At 44.6% G+C, this 19,807-nt stretch overlaps 1 protein-coding gene across 1 annotated transcript in view; it reads right to left on the bottom strand.

The window, feature by feature from the left end:
• Nucleotides 1-6,108: 6,108 nt before the first annotated feature.
• Nucleotides 6,109-19,807, bottom strand: part of BPIFA2 (BPI fold containing family A member 2) — a 14,801-nt gene continuing 1,102 nt past the window's right edge. Inside the window, 6 exon segments of the mRNA XM_070382027.1 lie at nt 6,109-6,230; nt 6,419-6,482; nt 7,513-7,594; nt 9,818-9,947; nt 9,950-9,969; nt 10,943-11,047. Of these exon segments, the coding sequence (XP_070238128.1) occupies nt 6,109-6,230; nt 6,419-6,482; nt 7,513-7,594; nt 9,818-9,947; nt 9,950-9,969; nt 10,943-11,047 (523 nt within the window).

The following is a 19,807-nucleotide window of genomic DNA, read 5'->3' as shown; positions in this document are numbered from 1 at the left end:
AACTGAGCTGACTGGTGAAGAACTGTCTCTGCCAGAGCAAACCTATAAAGTCTGGAAGAGGACTCAAATGTGCAGATTCCAATGTAAGGAATCAAGGATCACACACAGAAAACCAGTGAACTATGATACCATCAAAGGAAACTAATACAGTTCTATAAATGACCCTCAAGAAACGAAGGTCTGTGAACTGTCAGACAAAGAATTCAGAATAAGCCTCTTAAGGATGTTTTATTGTTCAGTTACTCAGTCGTGTTTGACTCTTTGTGACCCCATGGACTGCAGCATGCCAGGCTTCCTTGTCCTTCACCATCTCCTGGAGTTTACTTAAACTCATGTCCATTGAGTCGGTGATGCTATCCAGCCATCTCATCCTCTATTATCCCTTTCCCCTCCTGCCTTCAATCTTTTCCAGCATCAGAGTCTTTTCTAATGAGTCTAAGGAAGTTTAGTGAACTATAAGAAAACACAGACAACCAAATGAAATTAAGAAACCAATGCATGAATAAAATGAGAAGTTCAATAAAGAAATTGCAACCATAAACAACAACAACAACAGAAATCCCAGAGTTGAAAATACAATAATTGAATTGAAAAAAGTCAATGAAAAGTTTCAAAAGTAGATTTAACCATAAGGAAGAAAGAATCAGCAACCAGGAGAATAGGACATTAGCAATTAAGCTAGTCAGAGGAGAAAAAGGAAAAAGAGTGAAGAAATTATTGATCCTTGGGTTGGGAAGATCCCCTGGAGAAGGGAAAGGCTACCCATTCCAGTATTCAGGCCTGGAGAGTTCCATGGACTGTATAGTCCTTGGGGTGGCAAAGAGTCAGACATGACTGAGTGACTTTCACTTTCACTTTCATGGAAATTATGTGACACAATGAAAAGAAATAATATTTTCATTATAGGAATTCCAGAAGGAGAAGAGGAAAAGGACAGAAAGTATATTTAAAGCAATACAAAAACTCCTAAACCTGGGGAAATGGACATCCAGACCCATGAGATCCAAAGAACCCTAAATAGACAGAATCTGAATAGATCTATATGAAGACACTTTATAATTATATCCTCAAAATTCAAAGACAAAGAAAAAATTTTAAGAGCAACAAGAGAAAAAAACCGAAGTTACATACAAGGGAATCCCGTGAGATGACTGGTGGATTTCTCAAAAGAAACTATTCTGACTGAGAGAGAATGAGGTGACATTCAAAATATTGAAAAAAGAACTGTCACCCAAGAATTCTATACCTGGCAAAGCTGTCCTTCAGAAACAAAGGAGGGATAAAGAAAACAGAAATAAAGTTTCTTGACATGGGTCTTGGTAATGACTTTTGGATGTGATACCTAAAACACAAGCAACAAAGTGAAAAATAAAGAAGGGAACTACATCAAACTAAAAAACTCTTCATAACACCAACAACAGCAAAAACAAACAAACAAAAAAAGCAGTAAAAGGAAAAGACAAGGCATGCTGTTAAAAAAATATTTACAAACCATATACCTGATAAGGGGTTAATATCCTAAATATATAAATAATGCAAACAATTCAATAGCAATAAAAGAAAAAACAGCACATGGACGATTTTGTCCACTGCTATGTCTGTAATTACTAGTAGTTTCTTAGCACACAACAGAGGCTCAGTAAGTACTTACTGAATGTATACCTGCACGCATGAATGAAAAACCCATTTGAATGGTATACTGCCCAGAATGGTTGTCTAAGCCAACTCAGATATAAACTATAAAAATTGTGTTCTTATACTGGTTATTCCATACTGACGATAAATGTGTGGTATTTAATGATAAAATACTTTTAGGAAATAATAAAGATGGATCATTTTTTTCAAAACATAGGCTTTTATAATGAGAAGAAAAAAAGAAAAACAACAACACAAGAAATAAAACAAAAAATGGGCAAAAGATCTGAACAGATATTTCTCCAAAGAAGATATGTGAAAGACCAACAGGTACATGAAAAGATGCTCAACATCACTAGCAACTAGGGAAATACAAATTAAAATCACAATGAGATGTCATCTAATGCCTGTTCGAATGACCATCATCAAAATGATGAGATCACAGATGAGGTTGTGGAGAAAGGGGAACCCGTGTGCATTTGGTAAGAATATAAATTGATGTAGCCACTATGGAAAATAGTATGGAAATTCCTCAAATAATTAAAAATAGAACTATCATGTGATCTAGCAGTTCTACTTCTGGGAATAAATCCAAAAGAAATGAAATCACTAACTCAAAAAAATGTCTGCACCCCTGTGTCTATAACAGCATTATTTATAATAGCCAGCACACAGCAACACTTGTGTTCATTGATGGATGAATAAATACATAAGTTATAGTATATATACGCAGTGGAATATCATTTAGTCATTAAAAACGAGGAAATCCTATTACCTGTGACAACATGGTTGGACCTTGAAGCATTATGACAAGTGAAATAAGTTAGAGAAAGACCTATACTGTGTGATCTCATTTATAATTAGAAACTACAAACAAAAACAAATTCATAGAAAAACAAATCAGATGTGAATATCAAAGGAGGAGGAGAGTAGGAGAAGGCAACTGGAAGAAGATGGCTCAAAGACAGGAACTTCCAGTTCTAAAATAAATAAGCACTAGGAATGTATTATACAACATGGTGACTAGAGCTAACAATGATGCATGATATACAGGAATGTTGTTAAGACAACAGATCCTAAGAGTTCTTATCACAATGAAAAAATTTTTTTCTTTTTTTTTTCTGAATTTTCTTTTTATTGTACATATAATGAGAAGATAAATGTTAGCTGAACCTATTGTCATAATCATTTCATAATACAGAGAAATCAAACCAATGCCTTCAATTTATATAGTGATGAATGTCAATTATTTCTCACTAAAAATGGGGAAAAAAAGATTGTTAAAATGTGTAAACCATTATTATGAGAGCTGACACTTCCTGCACCCTCTGTCTGTATGGGACAATGATGACAAGGTAGCTTGGGTAGACCTACCAGCTGGAAAACATGGTCTCTTAGTTGGGGAAACATTGAGGAGTGGCCCCCACTTACCGGGAGACAGCTCCTGAGCAGAGTTGTAGGGCTGAGGATTGAAACAGATGGAGGGAGAGAAGGAGTGATGTTCCAGCTGGTGGAACAGCCTGGACAAAGGCTCAGCACTGACCCAAGTGGGCTACTGCTCAAGAGAAGTTCTGAATTGTGAGACCTCCTTGTGTATTTTTTGTGGAGTTAGTTGAAATCAGTCACAAAATGTCTGACAGAGAGAAAACTCCATCCTTTGCTATGGCCAGGCTTTCCTGTCCATCACCAACTGCGGAGAGAGAGGCAAATCCATGGAATTGAGTTTTGCCTCTGACCAACTGTCTGCCCTCTGTCATCCTCTTCTCCTCTCTTCTGAGAATCTTTCCCACATCTCCCAAGAACCATTCACTGCATCACTCAGTAGAAATGAGAATCTAATGAGATACAGTGTATAAAGATTTAATACATGGTTTCTCAACATTGTTTGACAGTAATTCCAGAGACTGAGAGCCTGACTTGTGCTCAGCAGTGTCAGACCCTGGAAAACCACTTTCCAGTCATTGGCTCATTTAAACCTCACACCAGTGTACTAAGGAAGTTTGGCTGTTCATTCTATTTGGCAGGTGAGAGAACTGTGGTTCTCAGAGTAACTTGCTTGAGATTAAACAGCTAGCAAGGGGCAGAGGCCAGGTAAGTCAAGTTCACCTCTGGCCAACCCTTCACCCTATGCCTTATCAGCAGCCCTAGCACAGCCTGAACTAAGGTCCGCTCGGCAGAGCTGAGGAGAGATGGTTGAAGGCCCCGGATATAGCCCCAGGGGCTCAAGGGTTCCCCAACGTGATTTGACCTTGTGAGGCAGCCTTCATCGGGTAGAAAGCCCTTGGGTGAAGTAGCTGCTGGTGCAGGCCTCTGTGTGACCCTGACCTCTCCTCACCTGAGTCCCCAAGGAGGATAACAGTGGTCCTTCTCTTACAGAATGGCACAAAGACTGAGATGGTTCCATGGCACAATGGACAAAGTTTCTCTGGGTCTTTTGTCAGGAAAACCAGATGGTTTTCTGGAAATAAGAAGCCCAGGGACCCTGATGTGACAGCCTGGGTCATCTTGTCCTCAAAGGTGATGCAGCTCTGAGTATTTGCCTTGCTGATTCATTCCAGGGCAAAGGGAAACTGGGAGGTTTTCCATGTTAGGGATTGGGACTCAAGAGGACCTCATCAGTCCTGCTCAGAAGAGAGCAGGGCCAGGATGATGGGACCTGCTGGGGGCAGGGGAGAGGTGGCTGAGTACTGAGAACCAGGGTGTCACCTCTCTGAGCAAGTGTTCCCAGGGCCATGGGTTAAAATTCTAGCCCTGCCACTTGCCACCCTGTAACCTTGATGAATCACTTGTCTTCTGTGAGCCTCAGTTTCCTCATCTGTACAATGGGGACAAGAGCAAGTCTCCTGGCAGAAGGGTGCTGTGAGGAGGTCATGTGGTCAGGTGTGCTGGGGAAGGCAGCCCTCCATCATGGTGGTGCTGTAGGGAAGCAGAGTGAGGCTGTCTCTACATTACCTCAGGTCACTTTCTTGCCCATCCTGGGCCTCAGTTTTCCTGCTTGTAAGACAAGGAGGTGAGGCTGGATAATCCCCAAACTCCCTTCCAACTTCGGATCCAGGTCTCTGCTTACCTGATTGCACATATCCCACATCCCCCAAAATCCCAATGGAAGAATGCAACGGACCACACAGGAGGTGCTGAAAAGGCTTTTTATTGCTGGGGGTGGAGGGTGATGAGCATAGGGTGTCCTGACTGTGAGCACGAGTGTGTGAGAGTGTCCTTTGACTGGGCTCAGTTGTCACTCCTGGGGGATGGTGGCAGCACCGACCGTCCCAGAGGAGACGGTACAGAGATTCAGTCAAGTCCTGGAACCAATCTGGAAGGAGACCCTGGTGTGAGGCATGGACACCCCAGGACCCTCACCTGCTCTTGGGTTCACCAGACATGGCTGCCAGAGTACCTTCCCCAAACCCTGGGAGCTCTGAGGCTTGGGGAGGGGCTGGCACCTGTGGTTTGGGGTCTTTCTCTGGCACCTGGCACTGACCCCTTTTCATCCCCTCATCCCCTCACCTTCCCACCCCCTCACCTTAGCAACAATGGCCAATGTGAAAAGACTGATCAGGGCCCAGAGGAGCCAGGGTTCAGGGCTCAGTGTATGATCAGGATCAGGGATCAGACTGAGATGTGATCTGGTCTCTATCTGTGACCAGTGTCAGGGCTCAGTCAACAACTGGAGTTAAAGTTCAGTCTGACTGTTCCAGGCTCAGTCAGGGAGCAGAATCAATCACAATCTGTGTGTCTGATTAAGGGTCAGGAGTTGGTCTGTGACCAAGATCAGGGCTCAGTCTACCACTAGAGAAAGAAGAGAAGCCAAGCTTGTTTCTGCTTCTCCACAGGCCCCTGTGGGGGGTCTCATCCTCTCTCAGCCCAGGGCCCTGGGCCCAGCCCTCACCAGCAGGCGGGCATCCCAGCGGTTTCCTCATCTGTGCACTTCAGATTTCCTGTTGGGTGGTGACCTGAGGTTCACCTGAGGGAACACAATTAGTAGCAGTTCTCAGGCTCCAGCACTAAAGAGCTGAATACAAATTAGACACCAGTGACTGCCACCCTCCAGCAGGTCAGACTTGACAGCCACGGGACCTCTTGTGTGTCACTCCATCTCTCTGAGCCTCAGCTAGTTCATCTGTAAAATGGGTATGATGACACTACCCATCCCCACAGGGTCGTTGCAAGGATCCAGTGAGATAATATATAAGAAGCACAGAGCGATGGCCCAATGAACTGGGTCTGTGGCTATTTTCTAGAAGAACTGCCTCCAGGACCCTGATGCTTCACTCATCCCATTTCTGTTGCCCACAGCCCCAGCAACCCCAGCGATGCCAGAGACCCAGGTCCAGGCTGGGGATGAAACCACATCTCCTCATAAGAAGGGAAATGGAAGGGGCGGTGTTTATCATCAATGCCTACTGGATATTAGGCTTTTTCTGCTTTTTCTTTAAATCCATTCATCAGCTAAGCCGTGTTTACAATCTCCTTTCACCTTGGAGGAACCTGCAGGCTCAGAGAGGTGGAGCCAGTTGACCAGGACTGCACAGTTGCTAAGTAGCAGATCCAGATCTGGCCTGTCCTCTTTCTCACATCATTCTGGGCAGCAGGTTCTGCCAGTGGGACAAAGGAGGGCAGTAGAAGCTCTCAAAGGCCGACAGAGACCCTCAGTCTGCAGGGACCCCTTCAACCACACTCCTCCAGGGTCCCCTGGCCAGACCTGCTGGTGCTGTAGGCATAGAGTGGCATACCAGCCCCTGTGAGGCTGCAGAGGGAGCCACTTCCCCAGGCTGTGACTTACCAATGAGTTTCTTAACACACTCTGCATCCAGGCTTTCAAGGAGCTCGCGGATTCGTGGGCACAGCTGAGGGTCACACAGAGCCAGGGTCACACAGAGAGAAATGGAAAGAGGGAAGAAAAGAAAGAGGTGAGGAGGTGAGGAGGGAGAAGAGAGATGGGAGAAGTTAGAGGACTGGTTATTACCTGCTATGAGCACCCTGCCCGCCACCCATGCTCACTACTTGGGGCCTCAGATCTTCTGACCCTTAGGATTCTAGAACAGTGGAAACCTAGAAGGCCCATATCTGAGATCCAGAGGACACTAGAATCCTAAAAACCTCAGAACATTATAATCCCAGTACCTTAAGTATCTAGACTATAAGCATCCCATATCCCTGTGCTCTTAGAAACTTTGTCCTTTGGACTCTGAAACCTCAAGGGTCAAATGGGGCCCTGGGAACCATAGAGAAGTGTTTTTCACAATTTTGTGTGTATACAACTCCTCAAGGATCTTGTTAAAATGCATTAATGAGCAGCAGGTCTGGAGTGGGACCTAAGGGTCTGCATTCTAAAAAATGCCCAGGGAAGGTCAGTGCTGCTGGTCTGACAACCACAGTTTGAGCAGTGATCCTCCAGTTCAGTAAATCTCAGGGCCTCCTGGAGGATAAAAAAAAAAACAACAACAACAACCCAGATTCCTAGCCCCCTTCCAGAGTGACTAATTTAGAATCTTTGAATTTAGGGCACATGGTACATATGGTTTTGTATATGATACATAGGATCTGACCTATGGTGTATGTAGTTTTTGTATTTAAATAAATTAAGTAAAGTTGTATTGAAATAAGAAAAATATTAGCTAAAAGGCCTACTGGCAGTCCATGGGTATGGCAAATGGTTCAAGTGTGGGACCCAGTGATTTCAGCTCATGTTGGGCCCTCTTCTCCTCCCCAGGCCAGGCTGAGTGAAGCAGGGTGGGGGAATGGGTAGCAACTGACAACTCAAAGGGAAGTTGGCCCCTCAGAAAGGAAGGTGCCCAGAGAGTACAGCCCACCCATGGAATGTCACACCTGCCCCCACCAGGCCTGACTCTGCAGCCCCAAGAGTGGGGGACTCACCTCGTGCTGCACTACAGAGGACACCAACTGTCTTACAAGGTTGACTCCAAAGTCCACAACATCGTTGAGCAGTCCAGGGCGCCTGGAGAAGAGAGGAAATTGATAAAGGTTGGTGATGGTAGAGCACCTTGAAGTCAGGTGACTTGAGCCTCTACCCAGGGGGATCATCACTTAGAACTCCATGGTTGACCAGCAGCCCACCCAGTAGCTCATTCGAGTCTCATCACACACCTCATCCTTCCATCCATCTATCCATCCATCCATTCTTTTATCCATCCATCCATCTAGCCATCCATTCATTTATTCCTCAGCACATATTTACAGAATACCAAATGTGCTGGGAACCCAGCCTGACTGGGGCACAGTGATGAACAAAGCACAAGCAGCTCTATTGTGATACCTAAATATTCGAGCCCAAAATGCTCATTCTGAGAGTTTACTGTAACATCTTATGGAGAACCCCAAATAAATTTTTTGGTCAGCCCCATATTAAAAGGCTGGCTCCTTCAGGGCAGCCCTCACCACCTCAGGGGCAGCCCTCCTGACTATATAAGGGAAGGACTTTGCAACATTTTGTACTATAGCATTCTGTTAAGCGTGCTGCACTACTCAGGGATCTTTGCCATCTGAAATTCCCCGTGTGAGCCCTTTATTGCTGTACTGAATGCTCTCCTGTCTGCCTTCCCCTCAAGAGACTAAGCTCCACGAGAACAAGCTCCTTGCCTGCAGTCACCAACAAATTCCTCAGAGCTCAGAATGGCGGCTGCCTCACGTGGAGCAGCTGCTCCACACATTTTTGGCCGGAAGAATAAATGAAGTAAACATATGATTGAATATATAATGACAACTTGTGACAGGTATTCAGAAGGGGGAGAGTAGATCTGGAAAGAGAAAATAGGAGGAACCTAGTTTTAGACCCTGAATGATGAGATGTACATAGAGATGGGGTGGGGGATAGGTGTTCTAGGTGCCAGAGCAGCCCATCAGAGATCTTGAGTGGAAGGAGTTTTTCTGAGACTCAGAGCAAAACTAGCGTGTTTAGGGCAGAGTGGCCAAGAGGGAGAGCACAGTGATATGAGGGTGGACCCCGATCAGGCAGAGCCTAGATGGCCCTGGGAAGGCCTGAGATTCCACCCAAAGTGGAGAGAAAGGCCCCCTGAGGGTTTGGAGCAGCAGAGTGGAATGCCATTTCAGAGATACGGTCACTGAGACCCAGAAGGATATGATTTCCTTGGTGCTGGAGGCTGGGCAGTGTCCAGCAGAGCTCAGGCATTTGGACTTACAGTCTTTCCAAGTGATGGTAGGCTGCAGAGCCTATCTTTGGTTTTGGAGGGTTTCTAGGCAATCTATGATCAGACCCCTTCTTAGAAGCAGGATGGACTGACCTCTACTCATGGCTCAATCTTGATACCTGCCAAGGCCAACCTGCCCCAGTCTTCAGCTTCCAGACCACTTCTCCTCTCCCTGCCAGGACCAGGATCGGCCTTTTTCTCTCTACCTTCACCCCTGGACTAAGCCTGCTCTTTCAAGCACACAGTTTAAGATCTAGATTTTGTTGGTTACTGGAGAGCAGTGATTTAAATGGAGAGAATTAATTTTTCACCATCTCATTTTGGGAATCTTCCATTGAGTGGAAGATGATTAGGGCAGTCTGAAATTAGAGCCCAAGGCAGAGATTACTCTTCTTGCCCACTCTTAACTAGAGGCAAGAAGGTAAACACAGTATATTATCATTATTATTTTTTGAGGGACAGTATATAATAAGAGAAGGGTCAGTTCTTCAAGTAGATATAACAATGCTAAATGTGCATGCATCTAACAAAGAGTTTCAAAAACCATGAAGCAAAACAAATAAAGCTGAAAGGTGAAATACACAAATTCACAGAAATGGTTTGAGAGGTTGACACTCCTGTCTTAGTAATGGGAAGAACCAAGAGACAGAAAATCAGGATGGATATTATTATTACTGAAAGCTTAGTATGTGCTTGGCCAAATATTCTCTGAGTATGCTAAACACTTGCATTTTCTCATTTGGTCAACATAGTAGCCTATGACTTTAGTATTAGGTAATAGGCTAAATTACCATCCTCCAGTTTAAAAATCCCAGGGACAGCCTAAAGCTTCTATAGGCTAAATTGATTACAAAGACCCAAGTGAGTGGCAAAGCTAGCTTGACTCCAGAGCCTGAACTTTTTTTTTTTTTTTTTAACCATACTCTGCTCCCTCCCAGGTTAGGAATAGGGCTGAAATTATGGGTCCCAGCTCCTCTGGAATTCCTTGCTCTGCTGAGATGTGTGGGCCTGACCTGTGCAGCACCGTGAGTGAGATGCTTTCTGGGTTGTTGGTGCATTCTCCCACGACCACCCTGGAGTCACCAGTCTCAGCATCTGTTTCAATGCTGACACTAGTTTGGAGGTCCACATTGAGGTCCAGTTGACAATCTCACCCAACAGAGGCCTACAGGGAATAAGATTCACAGTGAACAGAGGTGGAGAAGTCTCTTCATGTTGCTCACATGAGTCTCTCTCTCTAGATGGCCATTGCATGGGATGTCTATGGATAAAGTCAATAGTGTGTAAATGTTTTATGGAATCTACATTCTTACATTAGGTATTACTTCTCCTGGCCACATGGGTTTGGCTTCGTATGAAATTTCTATGCAGTATCACACCAATAAATAAAATAAAAATAATAGTTAACATTTCTTGAGCACAAACCCTGTGTTAGTATTTCAAACAAAATATTTTACCTGGATTAATCCATTTAATCTTGACAGCAGAACCATGAGAGAAAAATACTATCTATTATCTCTATTTTCAGAATGAGGAAACGTTTGGTATAGAGAGGTTAAGTAACTATCCCAAGATCTCATATGATAATAAATGATGAAATCACAGTGCACTTAATTTATAAAGACTCTTCTACACATCTGCATTTTCCTTTCTCTTTGTATTTATAAAGTAATTAAAATACTTAGAAATTATAGTTTCCATATAATTTTCTCATGCCCTTCATTACGACCTGTACACTACTATATGGCCCATACTGGTCACTGCTACTTAAAGAGAATCTTGAGAGGAAAAAATGATGCTAGAGGAAACTTTGCTGAAGTGTTAAAAATGTTCATGTCTTCTCAAATTTTCAACTTTTATCATTAGATTAAGTTTTATGATTTTGGAAATATATTTCCAAAAAAATATATTCCAAAAAATATTCCAAAAAAAAATGGAGGATTTTTTTAAAAAAGATTTCATTCTGGGCAATGTTTCTTAGAACAATTTAAAGGTTAGGATTTAGGAGTTGCAAAGGCCTCCTTATTTTACTGATTGGGAGACCAAGGCAGCAGGGTGGAAAAGTGCCTGATTCCAGATTGGACCTATTGGCCATACCTCACTGCCTCTCCCAACCCTCAGATGCCAAGGCTACTCACAGGCTCACGGTGACGTCAGCAGTGATGGGGATCGACACGTCAGCACTGTTTTCAGAAGTCGCTTCGAATGTGATATCCGGGACCTGGACGTTCCTGATTCTCACCCTGTGTAAAAACCACAGTTCACACCTGTCACTCCTGCTGACCACCTTTGCTGGGCTCTTCTCTGCCAGCGTTGTGCTGAGTTTTGAGCCTCATGGACCTTGCCTGCTTTGGTCTTCATGAGAGCCCTGCTCAGGGGTTGGATTCTTTCCAACCCCTGGATGGATGGCGTGGCAGACTGAGGCTCAAACAGCTGTGATTTCCTCAAGACGCCAAGGGTGAATATGTGCCAGAGCCAGAATTTTTTTTTAATTGAAGTATAGTTGCTTTACAATGTTGTGTTAGTTTCAGGTGGGCAGCAGAGTGATTCAGATAGAGCTACGTATATTTATAGAGGTAATTTTATTTCAGGTTCTTTTCCCTTATAGGTTATTACAAAATACTGAGTATGGTTCCCTGTGCTATATAGTCGGTCCCTGTTGGTTGTTTACTGTATATAGAGTAGTGTGTATATGTTAATGCCTGGAGTAGGAAATGGCAGCCCATTCCAGGATTCTTGCCTGCACAGTCCTGTGGACAGAGGAGCCTGGCGGGCTATGCTCCATAGGGTTGTAAGGAGTTGGACATGACTGAAGCAACTTAGCAAGGTTAATGCCAAACTCCTAATTTCTCCCCCACATTGCTTTCCCTTCTGGTAACCATGAGTTTGTTTTTATGTCCACGAGTCTGTTTTATATAAGATCTTTTGTATCATATTTTAGATTCCACATATAAGTGGTATCATATGGTACTTGTTTGTCCTTTGTCTGACTTACTTCATTTAGTATGATAACCTCTATGTCCATCTTTTTGTTGCTGCAGATAGCATTATTTCATTCTTTTTATGCAGAGACAGATTTTGAACCCAGAACTGCCTGACTTTAAGATTATGTGTGGAGCCACCTCTGTGGTGTGAATTCTAGTTTTCTCTCTCCTGAGGCCATTCAGACTTTTATACTCAGCTATATTCAGAGAAGAAAAGTCTTATTCCTTAGAAAAGGAACTTTAGGCATCAGCAAACAGATAGAGGTGAGGGAGAAGAGAACCTTCATCCTGACCCTGAAATCACAGAATGAGAAGGTCCAGACCCATGAGATGCTCACAGGCCCTGCAGCCCTGACTCTAATTTCCCCAAGATCTGGCAGAGCTGGCCTCAGACCGCTTCTGCTCTGCAAAAACACACAAGGTTTGTTCATCTTTCTTTCTTTTATATTAAACTTACCTCCCCAAAGATATGTATTCTCTTTTCTGGGAACAAAGATCTCCAACATGAAGCATCAACTCACCCTGTAAGCCTGCTCACTACTTGAAAAATTCGAGAAATGAGTTGTTCCAAGAAATTCTCAGTTTCCTGTTGCTCCACAACCTCGTCTGAACACCTGGATTCCAATTCAGTCTTCAAATTCTGAAAGATAACTGCAAAAACAATCTCCGTTTAGTGTGGTACACAACTTAAGAAGCAGCTCCTAGGCACCAGGTACTAATGAGACTACTTTCCTAGGTTATTTTATTTCATCTTATAACACCTTCATAAAGTAGGTATTACTATTATCTGTGCTTTCAGATGAGGAAATAAAGGATCAAAAGATTAAGAAATGGGCCAAAGTCACACAGCTAGGAGACCTTGTTCCTAGTATGCTGCCTTCATGCTAATATATGCTCATCATTTCAACAAAGCAATCAATCCACTATTGAGCAGGCAATAGATATTGATTGTACATCAGATCCTAGTAGTGAAGATTAAGGAGATGCTCATACAAACTGAGAATAAAATAAGAAATGGAAAATGTAGAATCAAAGAAAAAACATGGCTCCAAATTATTAAAGTGGCAAGTAGGAGCCCTAGATAAGAGGCCTAGAAAGCAGTGATTCATTCAGGAGCAGGAGGACAGAGAGTCCTAACAGAGGGCCTTTCAGAGAAAAGAGGGATTTGATAGAGGAAGTGGCATGGCAGATGTAGAATGGCACAGTTGAAAAGAGTTCAGAATATACAAATAGAAAAGAATTCAAATGAGAAACAGGAAGGCAGCAACGAGCTCAGAAAAAACCACACAAAAGGCTACAGGAAAGGATATGTAATCAGAGTACTCCAGATTGGCTCTGCAATGGACAATATCTACCTAATTATAATGATGGAAACAGAGGCGGAAACTCCGTCTGGTCCTATAGATAATCCAGACACTTTTGCTTCTGAGCTCAGTTTTGTCAGCACTGAAACTGGAAAGTGGGTCCCTCCTATATCTTTGACATTTGCCCAAGCCCTGGCAAGGTTTGAAAGGCCATCATATACAGAAATTAGTTTCTCCTACAAAGAATGTTTCTCAGGGTAATGTTTCCAGAAATTGAAAAGAAGGCCAAGTTCTTTCAAGAAATCAGAATTACAAGGACGTATGATTAACTAGATAGGTAGGTAATTTTAAAGCTACCTAGGCTAGGTAGGCAGAGAAGGAATCCTTTTCCAATTAGTTCTTACAAAATCCCTAATGGATGAAGGCCCTGGCAAAAGAATCCATGGTATAAATATAAGTAAAATATTTAAGTAATTAGCTTCACATAATTATGAAATTATTGAAAAAAATGAATGAATTCTTTCATGAATGGAGAGAAAGGGTTGGGGAGCCTGGTAACCTTTCATCTGTGAGATTGGAAAAAATTTCAGTTGTCCAAACCAGTGGTGTCAGCAGAAGTAGAAATTCCTTTCCAGTTAATTAATACAAAGGCTATTAAGAAAAATGAATAGCCCAGCAAAAGAATATGCTACAAATATAAATAAAATATTTAAGTTAAATATGTAAATGACTAATAAAATATGAAAAATACGAGTGAATTCTTTCATAATTAGAGAAAAACTAAGTGACATGAATTACCTTTCATCTGTGAGATTGGCAAAAAATTCAGTTGTCCAAAACAGTGCTGTCAGGGAAGTGGAAAAAAAGGTAATCTCATAGTTTGGAGAAAATATTACCATAGGGTATTATTTGTCAATATCTACTGTAATTTAAAATATGCATACTTTTGAACTTTTGAAATGTCACTTTGAGGAATTTATCCTATGAATATATTAGCAATGTTTACCATGATTTAAGATGTAAAGTGATATTCAGTTAAGTGTTGCTTGTTTCTAGAAAAATAATAAATGGTGACCCAGGAACCAATTAGTCACCTCTCTTAATAAACAACCCATAAAGAGGCCCTGCTAGCAGCCTCTGGTGATACAGGCTTAGTATTTAGGAAGCAAGCTCCCAGGTGCCACTGACCATCCCTGTTGTTGACTCACTTTCAAGTGTACTGTCAAGGTTGTCAAGTCCTTTCTCAAGACCAGATTTCAGCTTCCTCAGAACATCCTTGCCAAGACTGTCAAGAAGAGACGCTGAGGTCCCAGGAGCAGGCCGCACAAGAGAACAAGTTTCCAAAGCTGAAACATCTTGTCCGGACACCTGGACAGTCATGGGAGGAACAGGAGTGAGAATTATCCACAGGGAAATGGGATCTTGGATGAGCACCTATCACTCTGACACTCAGCAGTCCTTGAAGATAGACGTGGTTATCTCCTCTCTTACAGATGGGCAGCCCAGGTCAAAAAGCCAGAGAAACTTGCCCAGAGACAAAACAACCAGTGAATGAAGGAGCTACTATTTGAAAAGTCCTGCCTGACTCCAGGTCAGAGCCCTTTACCACATGCTGGCTTCTCTGCCTGGAACATTTCTCTCTTCTTTTCATTTTTACCTGAGTCACTTCCTACTGACTCTGCAAATTCAGTAAGATATCATGTCCTCTAGGAAGATCACTCTAGACTCTCCCCAGAGTCTAGGTTAGGGGGCCCCACTCCACCATCTTGCTGCCTTCATTCACTGACCACAGTCCTGGGTACCAGTTAGGGAAGACTTGGCTGCCTTTCCCATCAGGCTGTGCAATTCCTTAGAGGAGGGATTGTGACTTATCTCACTATTGAATTCATCACACATAGTAAAAACCCTGCTCCTCGCTCAGTACAACAAAATAAAGTTAGCTGAATAAAAGTATGAACAAATAAATGGGCACCACATCATGACCCTGCTTTGCTTGTCAGTTTGGCACTTCTCCTAATTGAATCTATTTCTTAATTTGCTCTAATCAAGATGGAAGCTAACTGAATTAGACCAATCCCTCTGCCTCCAGCCCCAAAGCCTTCTGAAGGCCTTAGGTGGGGTGACATTAGGTGGAAAACCGGCCAGTCACAGGTTTGGAGGAAAATACTTACAAAGTCCTTGCTCACCTGCACAGCCTCCTGAATTCCGCTGGGTGCTGATGGCCCTTATATCTTCCAGGTGGCGATGGGGTGGGAGGCTGCCCCGGAAACAAGCCCTGTGTCCAGAGCCATCCAAGGAGACTCCAATGAAAATAACCCCTGTCCAGAGTGAATAGAGAGAGACTTCCAAAGCAAAGGTCACCCAGGATGATTGAATTGGAATGGGTGGATATGAAGAGGACTTTGTGCCAAGACTAAGAGCAGCTTCTTGTGCTGCCAAGACAGCGGCCATTGCAAGTGGGGGCTGGGATAAAGACCGAGAATGGCTGAAGTGGAGAATGTTCTGGTAGAAGGACTTATGGTGATCATCCAGCTTCAGTCCATCAGGATTTGGAAACGCAGGCTCAGAGGGAAATTATGATACTATTCGATCAGTATTTGGAAACCAGCTTGAGGTCTTCCAGAAAGACAGGGACAGATATGGGGCTAGAACTGTGGCCCACAGAGTCAGGGTCAGTGACCAGTGAGGTCATTCTTCCCAAACCTTCTCTTATGTCTGCTGCTACTAAGTCGCTTCAGTCGTGTCCAACTCTGTGAGATCCTGTAGACGGCAGCCCACTAGGCTCCCCTGTCCCTGGGATTCTCCAGGCAAGAACACTAGAGTGGGTTGCCATTTCCTTCTCCAATGCATGAAAGTGAAAAGTGAAAGTGAAGTTGCTCAGTCGAGCCCGACTCTTAGCGACCCCATGGACTGCAGCCTACCAGGCTCCACCATCAATGGGATTTTTCCAGGCAAGTGTACTGGACTGGGGTGCCATTGCCTTCTCCATCTTATGTCTGAGTGCTCTCCATAAAATCCCTCACAGTAGAGCCAGCCTTAGGGCAAATGTTTTCAGTTGTTCAGACCACCCTCTTCCCTGTCTGCCTACATCATTTAGTCAGTAGAGTTACTTCTGTGAGTGAACAAAATCTGCCTCCACAGGTACCCTCATGTATGCAGGATTCCTATGCACACGTGCCCCTAACCCCTCTGCTCTCAATGCAGTGGCCAGAGGTCGAAGCACTCAGCTTCAAAACAGCAACCCCATCAAGGCCTTGCGGTACTGTTCACTGCCACCCCAAACTCATCTGCCTCTCCTTCCATGGCCCTACTGACTTCCTTCTGTTCCAGATGGATACCAACCCTTTTGCTGCTTTTGACCTCCACACAAACTGTTCCCTTTTCCCAGAACTCGCCTGCCTAGCTGTCCCTGGCTCTCGACATCCCCTCGCAACCTCTGTGACGGCTCACCTGAGGTGGTCCCTCCCCATCTTCCCCGAGCTCAGCTTCTTGCTGGCTTCTGTCACAGCAGATCATTATCATTTGACTTCTTCCCTTGTTCTCTGCCCTCAACAAGTTGTTACCACCCTTTCTCTAGGGCTTTCCTCTCATGTGGGTCCCAAGACCCTGTCCTGGCTCTAGAATGCTCCAAGCATCTCTGTGGCATCTGATAAGGCCGTCCACTCTCTGATAAGTTGGTGAGGGTCCCATCATTAGAGATGCTTGGTAATTTGACCAGATGATTGCTAATGTCCTGTGTGACTTGATGTGACTGTGAGCCATGATTTGAAATTTCCTTGGTCTTTCGTTTGAAGATCATTGTGGCACATTTGTATGACTCTTGCTCCCAGCTTTTTTTTCTCCCTGAGTCTCGCTGCCCCATGGGGATATGGTTCCCTCAGGCTTCCTGCCTCTTTCCTTTTCTCACTATCCTATCTTCCCAAGACCCACATCCACCTGGCCATGGTCTCCTGGAGTCACACTGGTTGGTGCTGGGTAGTTTCTCATCATGGACCACATCCAGGACAAAGTCAGTTTCTTTTTTGTCTTCTGGGGGCAGCAATGAGTGGCAATCATTAGCCAAAATGCCCATCTCCTAGTAGGGGCAGGTGAGTGCCAGGGCCTGGGCTTGGCACCGCAGGTCAACTTTCCCAACTGGTGCTCAGGACAACTCTGTGAGGAGGTTCAGAAAGCCCCATTTTCTGGTGAGGAAAGAGGTTTATGGAAGGGAGGTGACTGGCCAAGATCTCACAAGGAAAGGGCCCAGCATTTGGGTCCCCAGGGAAGGACATTTCACTCAGATCACCTTGAGGCCAGCTGGTAGGGCAAGAGAGTCCTTGGACTTGAATACCCTGTTTATTCCTTGACCTCTGCTGTCTGAGTTGGTTGTAATGCCTGGTGCATTGGTCCCCTGTCAACCCGGAACATCCGGTCCAGGAAGTGCAAATGCATGCCCACTTGGCATTAGGTTGGGAGCACCCACTAGTCACCCAGGGTCGTCTCTTCCATTTGCCAACCTGCATCTCAGTAGAAACCTGGAACCCTGTCCTGGATATGAGAGCAGCCAGGAGAATGTAGGGGTATGTCCAGAGGTTTTGGGAGTTAGATTTCCTCACCCTGACTGTGGTCCTACCATCAAAGCACAGGGCAGGTGTCCAAGCTTAAGCCTGGGTCATGGAGAACCCTATCCAGCAGAGCCTTGGGCCTGTCAGCAGATCACCCTCCCAGACTGTCTGTGTCCAGTTCTGCAAATATCTGAGGCCCTTCTTCCCCTGGTTTTGGGCACAGAGCTGAGGGCTGTGCAGAAACCTTGTGCAGAGAATTGTCTCTACTCAGGACACAGCCAAGGGGACTGAGTGTGATATAGTGAGCTCAGACCTGGTGTTGGCCCCAGGCTTCAGCTGGTAAAATAGGTAATCAACCTGTGTTTGGATCCTGGTGGCAAATGGAAATTAAAATGGTACTGAGGTGCTGGTGATCATACCCTGGCTCCAGTGCTGGGCCAGCTGAGTTTGAATCCTCTCCTCCTGTTACTGGCTGTGCAGCCTGGACAAGGAGCTTCATCTCCCTGAGCCTCAGGTCCCCTGTGTGTGAAATGGGACTAAAGATGGGATTCTCCTCCAGGTGTGTGGTGAGGATGTGGTGGGATAATGTGTATGAAGGGCGAGCTTGAAGTAGGTCCCTGATATGCATTAACACCAATGATGAAATGATGATGTCAGTTGCTCCTGTTGTCTGGCCACTTCACTCCCCTCCGGTCTATACGTGGTCCCACCCCAGAGGGTTATGGAGAAGACTAGAGAAGATAAAGCACTCAATATGCTTAATGCTTAAGCAACGGCTACTGCATTTCTTACTTTTGTGTGCAGTAGAAACTGAAAGAGATAAAATGGGCTCAGTCATCCATAGACCAATGTCCACAAGTCCTGGCTCCCTTGGGTGATGCTGTACAGCCCTGACAGGTGTGCGTCCTTGTGTGCTTCCTCATAAGCCTATTTCCCTTCTAGGGCTGAGTTAGTGAAGACAGTACCATGGTCTCAAATATGATCTGATCGAATATAGGGATTCGATGCAACTTTCTGGTAAGAAGTTCTCTCAGGCAGCTCCTGAACTTGGGGGGAAGGATTGATGAGTGATGTCTGACACGACTGAAGCGACTTAGCAGCAGCAGCAGCAGCAGCCACAAGTTCAGGAGGGGAGAGTGGAGGCACTGCGTGTGCGCCACTGTGGGACCAGGTCATATTCAAGAGGCCCTTTAGCCAGCGATGGGCACAGCAACACCACACAGTCATGGACAGTGGGACTCTGGGGCCTGCCTGGTGCTGGGAGAAGGAAATGGAGACCCTTATCTAGATTCCAGTCTTGGCCAGTAAATAACCTGCTTTGTGACTCTGAGTAACATGTTCATTTTCTTCCAAGGTCTCCATTGCCTCTAACTGCAAAATGAACAGAGGTTCCCTGTTAGATGGCTGACTCCTCAGGGCTCTGAGAGGTGGTCAGCAACATCTAAGGGATATTTGCTACATTCCCACCTGCCCAGGCACCCTACACTCTTGCTTTGAGCATGGATCCCATCAGCTCCTTGGGCACAGTGATAACCGCCCCCTCTCTGAAGCCATAAGGGCCAAAACCACAGGCTTCATGCCCAGACCCTGACACAGAGTGGATTTTCAAAAAATATTTTTTAGAGCTTGCATAAGCATTTCTAATGCTGATTAATTAAAATGTACCCATCCAATAATCCATGTGTTTTATATGTAACAGTACAATAAGCTTGCTCTTAGGTCATCCTTGGGTGTACATCCCAGAAGATTTCCTTGTTGGTGGTGTGACAGCAGGTAAATGTCATAACCTCTCTGAGCCCTGTTTTTTTCCTTTCAACCATGAAAATAAGCACTAGAATATCCTCTACCTTAGGAAGAGCTGCTGGGGGCACTAAATGAGGAAATGTCAGTAGAGAGCCCAACCCAGTCCTGGCTGAGGAAGGTGCTCCATGAATAACAGAGGTCATCGTAATTACTATTACTGCAGTACATAGTAGTGAGTGGTGACCTAAGGCAGCATTCAGGAGCCCTGGAAAATAGGGAGGGAGACAAGGGGCAGTGTGTGCAGTTCTTGAAAGTATGATGAGGCTGTAAGCAAAGCAGAGTGCTCCCACTTACTAGCCTTATGATCTTTCAGCACACCAGGCCTCCTGTCCATCACCAACTTCTGGAGTTCACTCAGATTCACGTCC

This window comes from Bos mutus, chromosome 13 (assembly GCF_027580195.1).
Source record: "Bos mutus isolate GX-2022 chromosome 13, NWIPB_WYAK_1.1, whole genome shotgun sequence".
Taxonomy (NCBI): Eukaryota; Metazoa; Chordata; class Mammalia; order Artiodactyla; family Bovidae; genus Bos; species Bos mutus.
The sequence above is the reverse complement of the archived record's forward strand: the minus strand, read 5'-3'. Positions and strand labels throughout refer to the sequence as shown.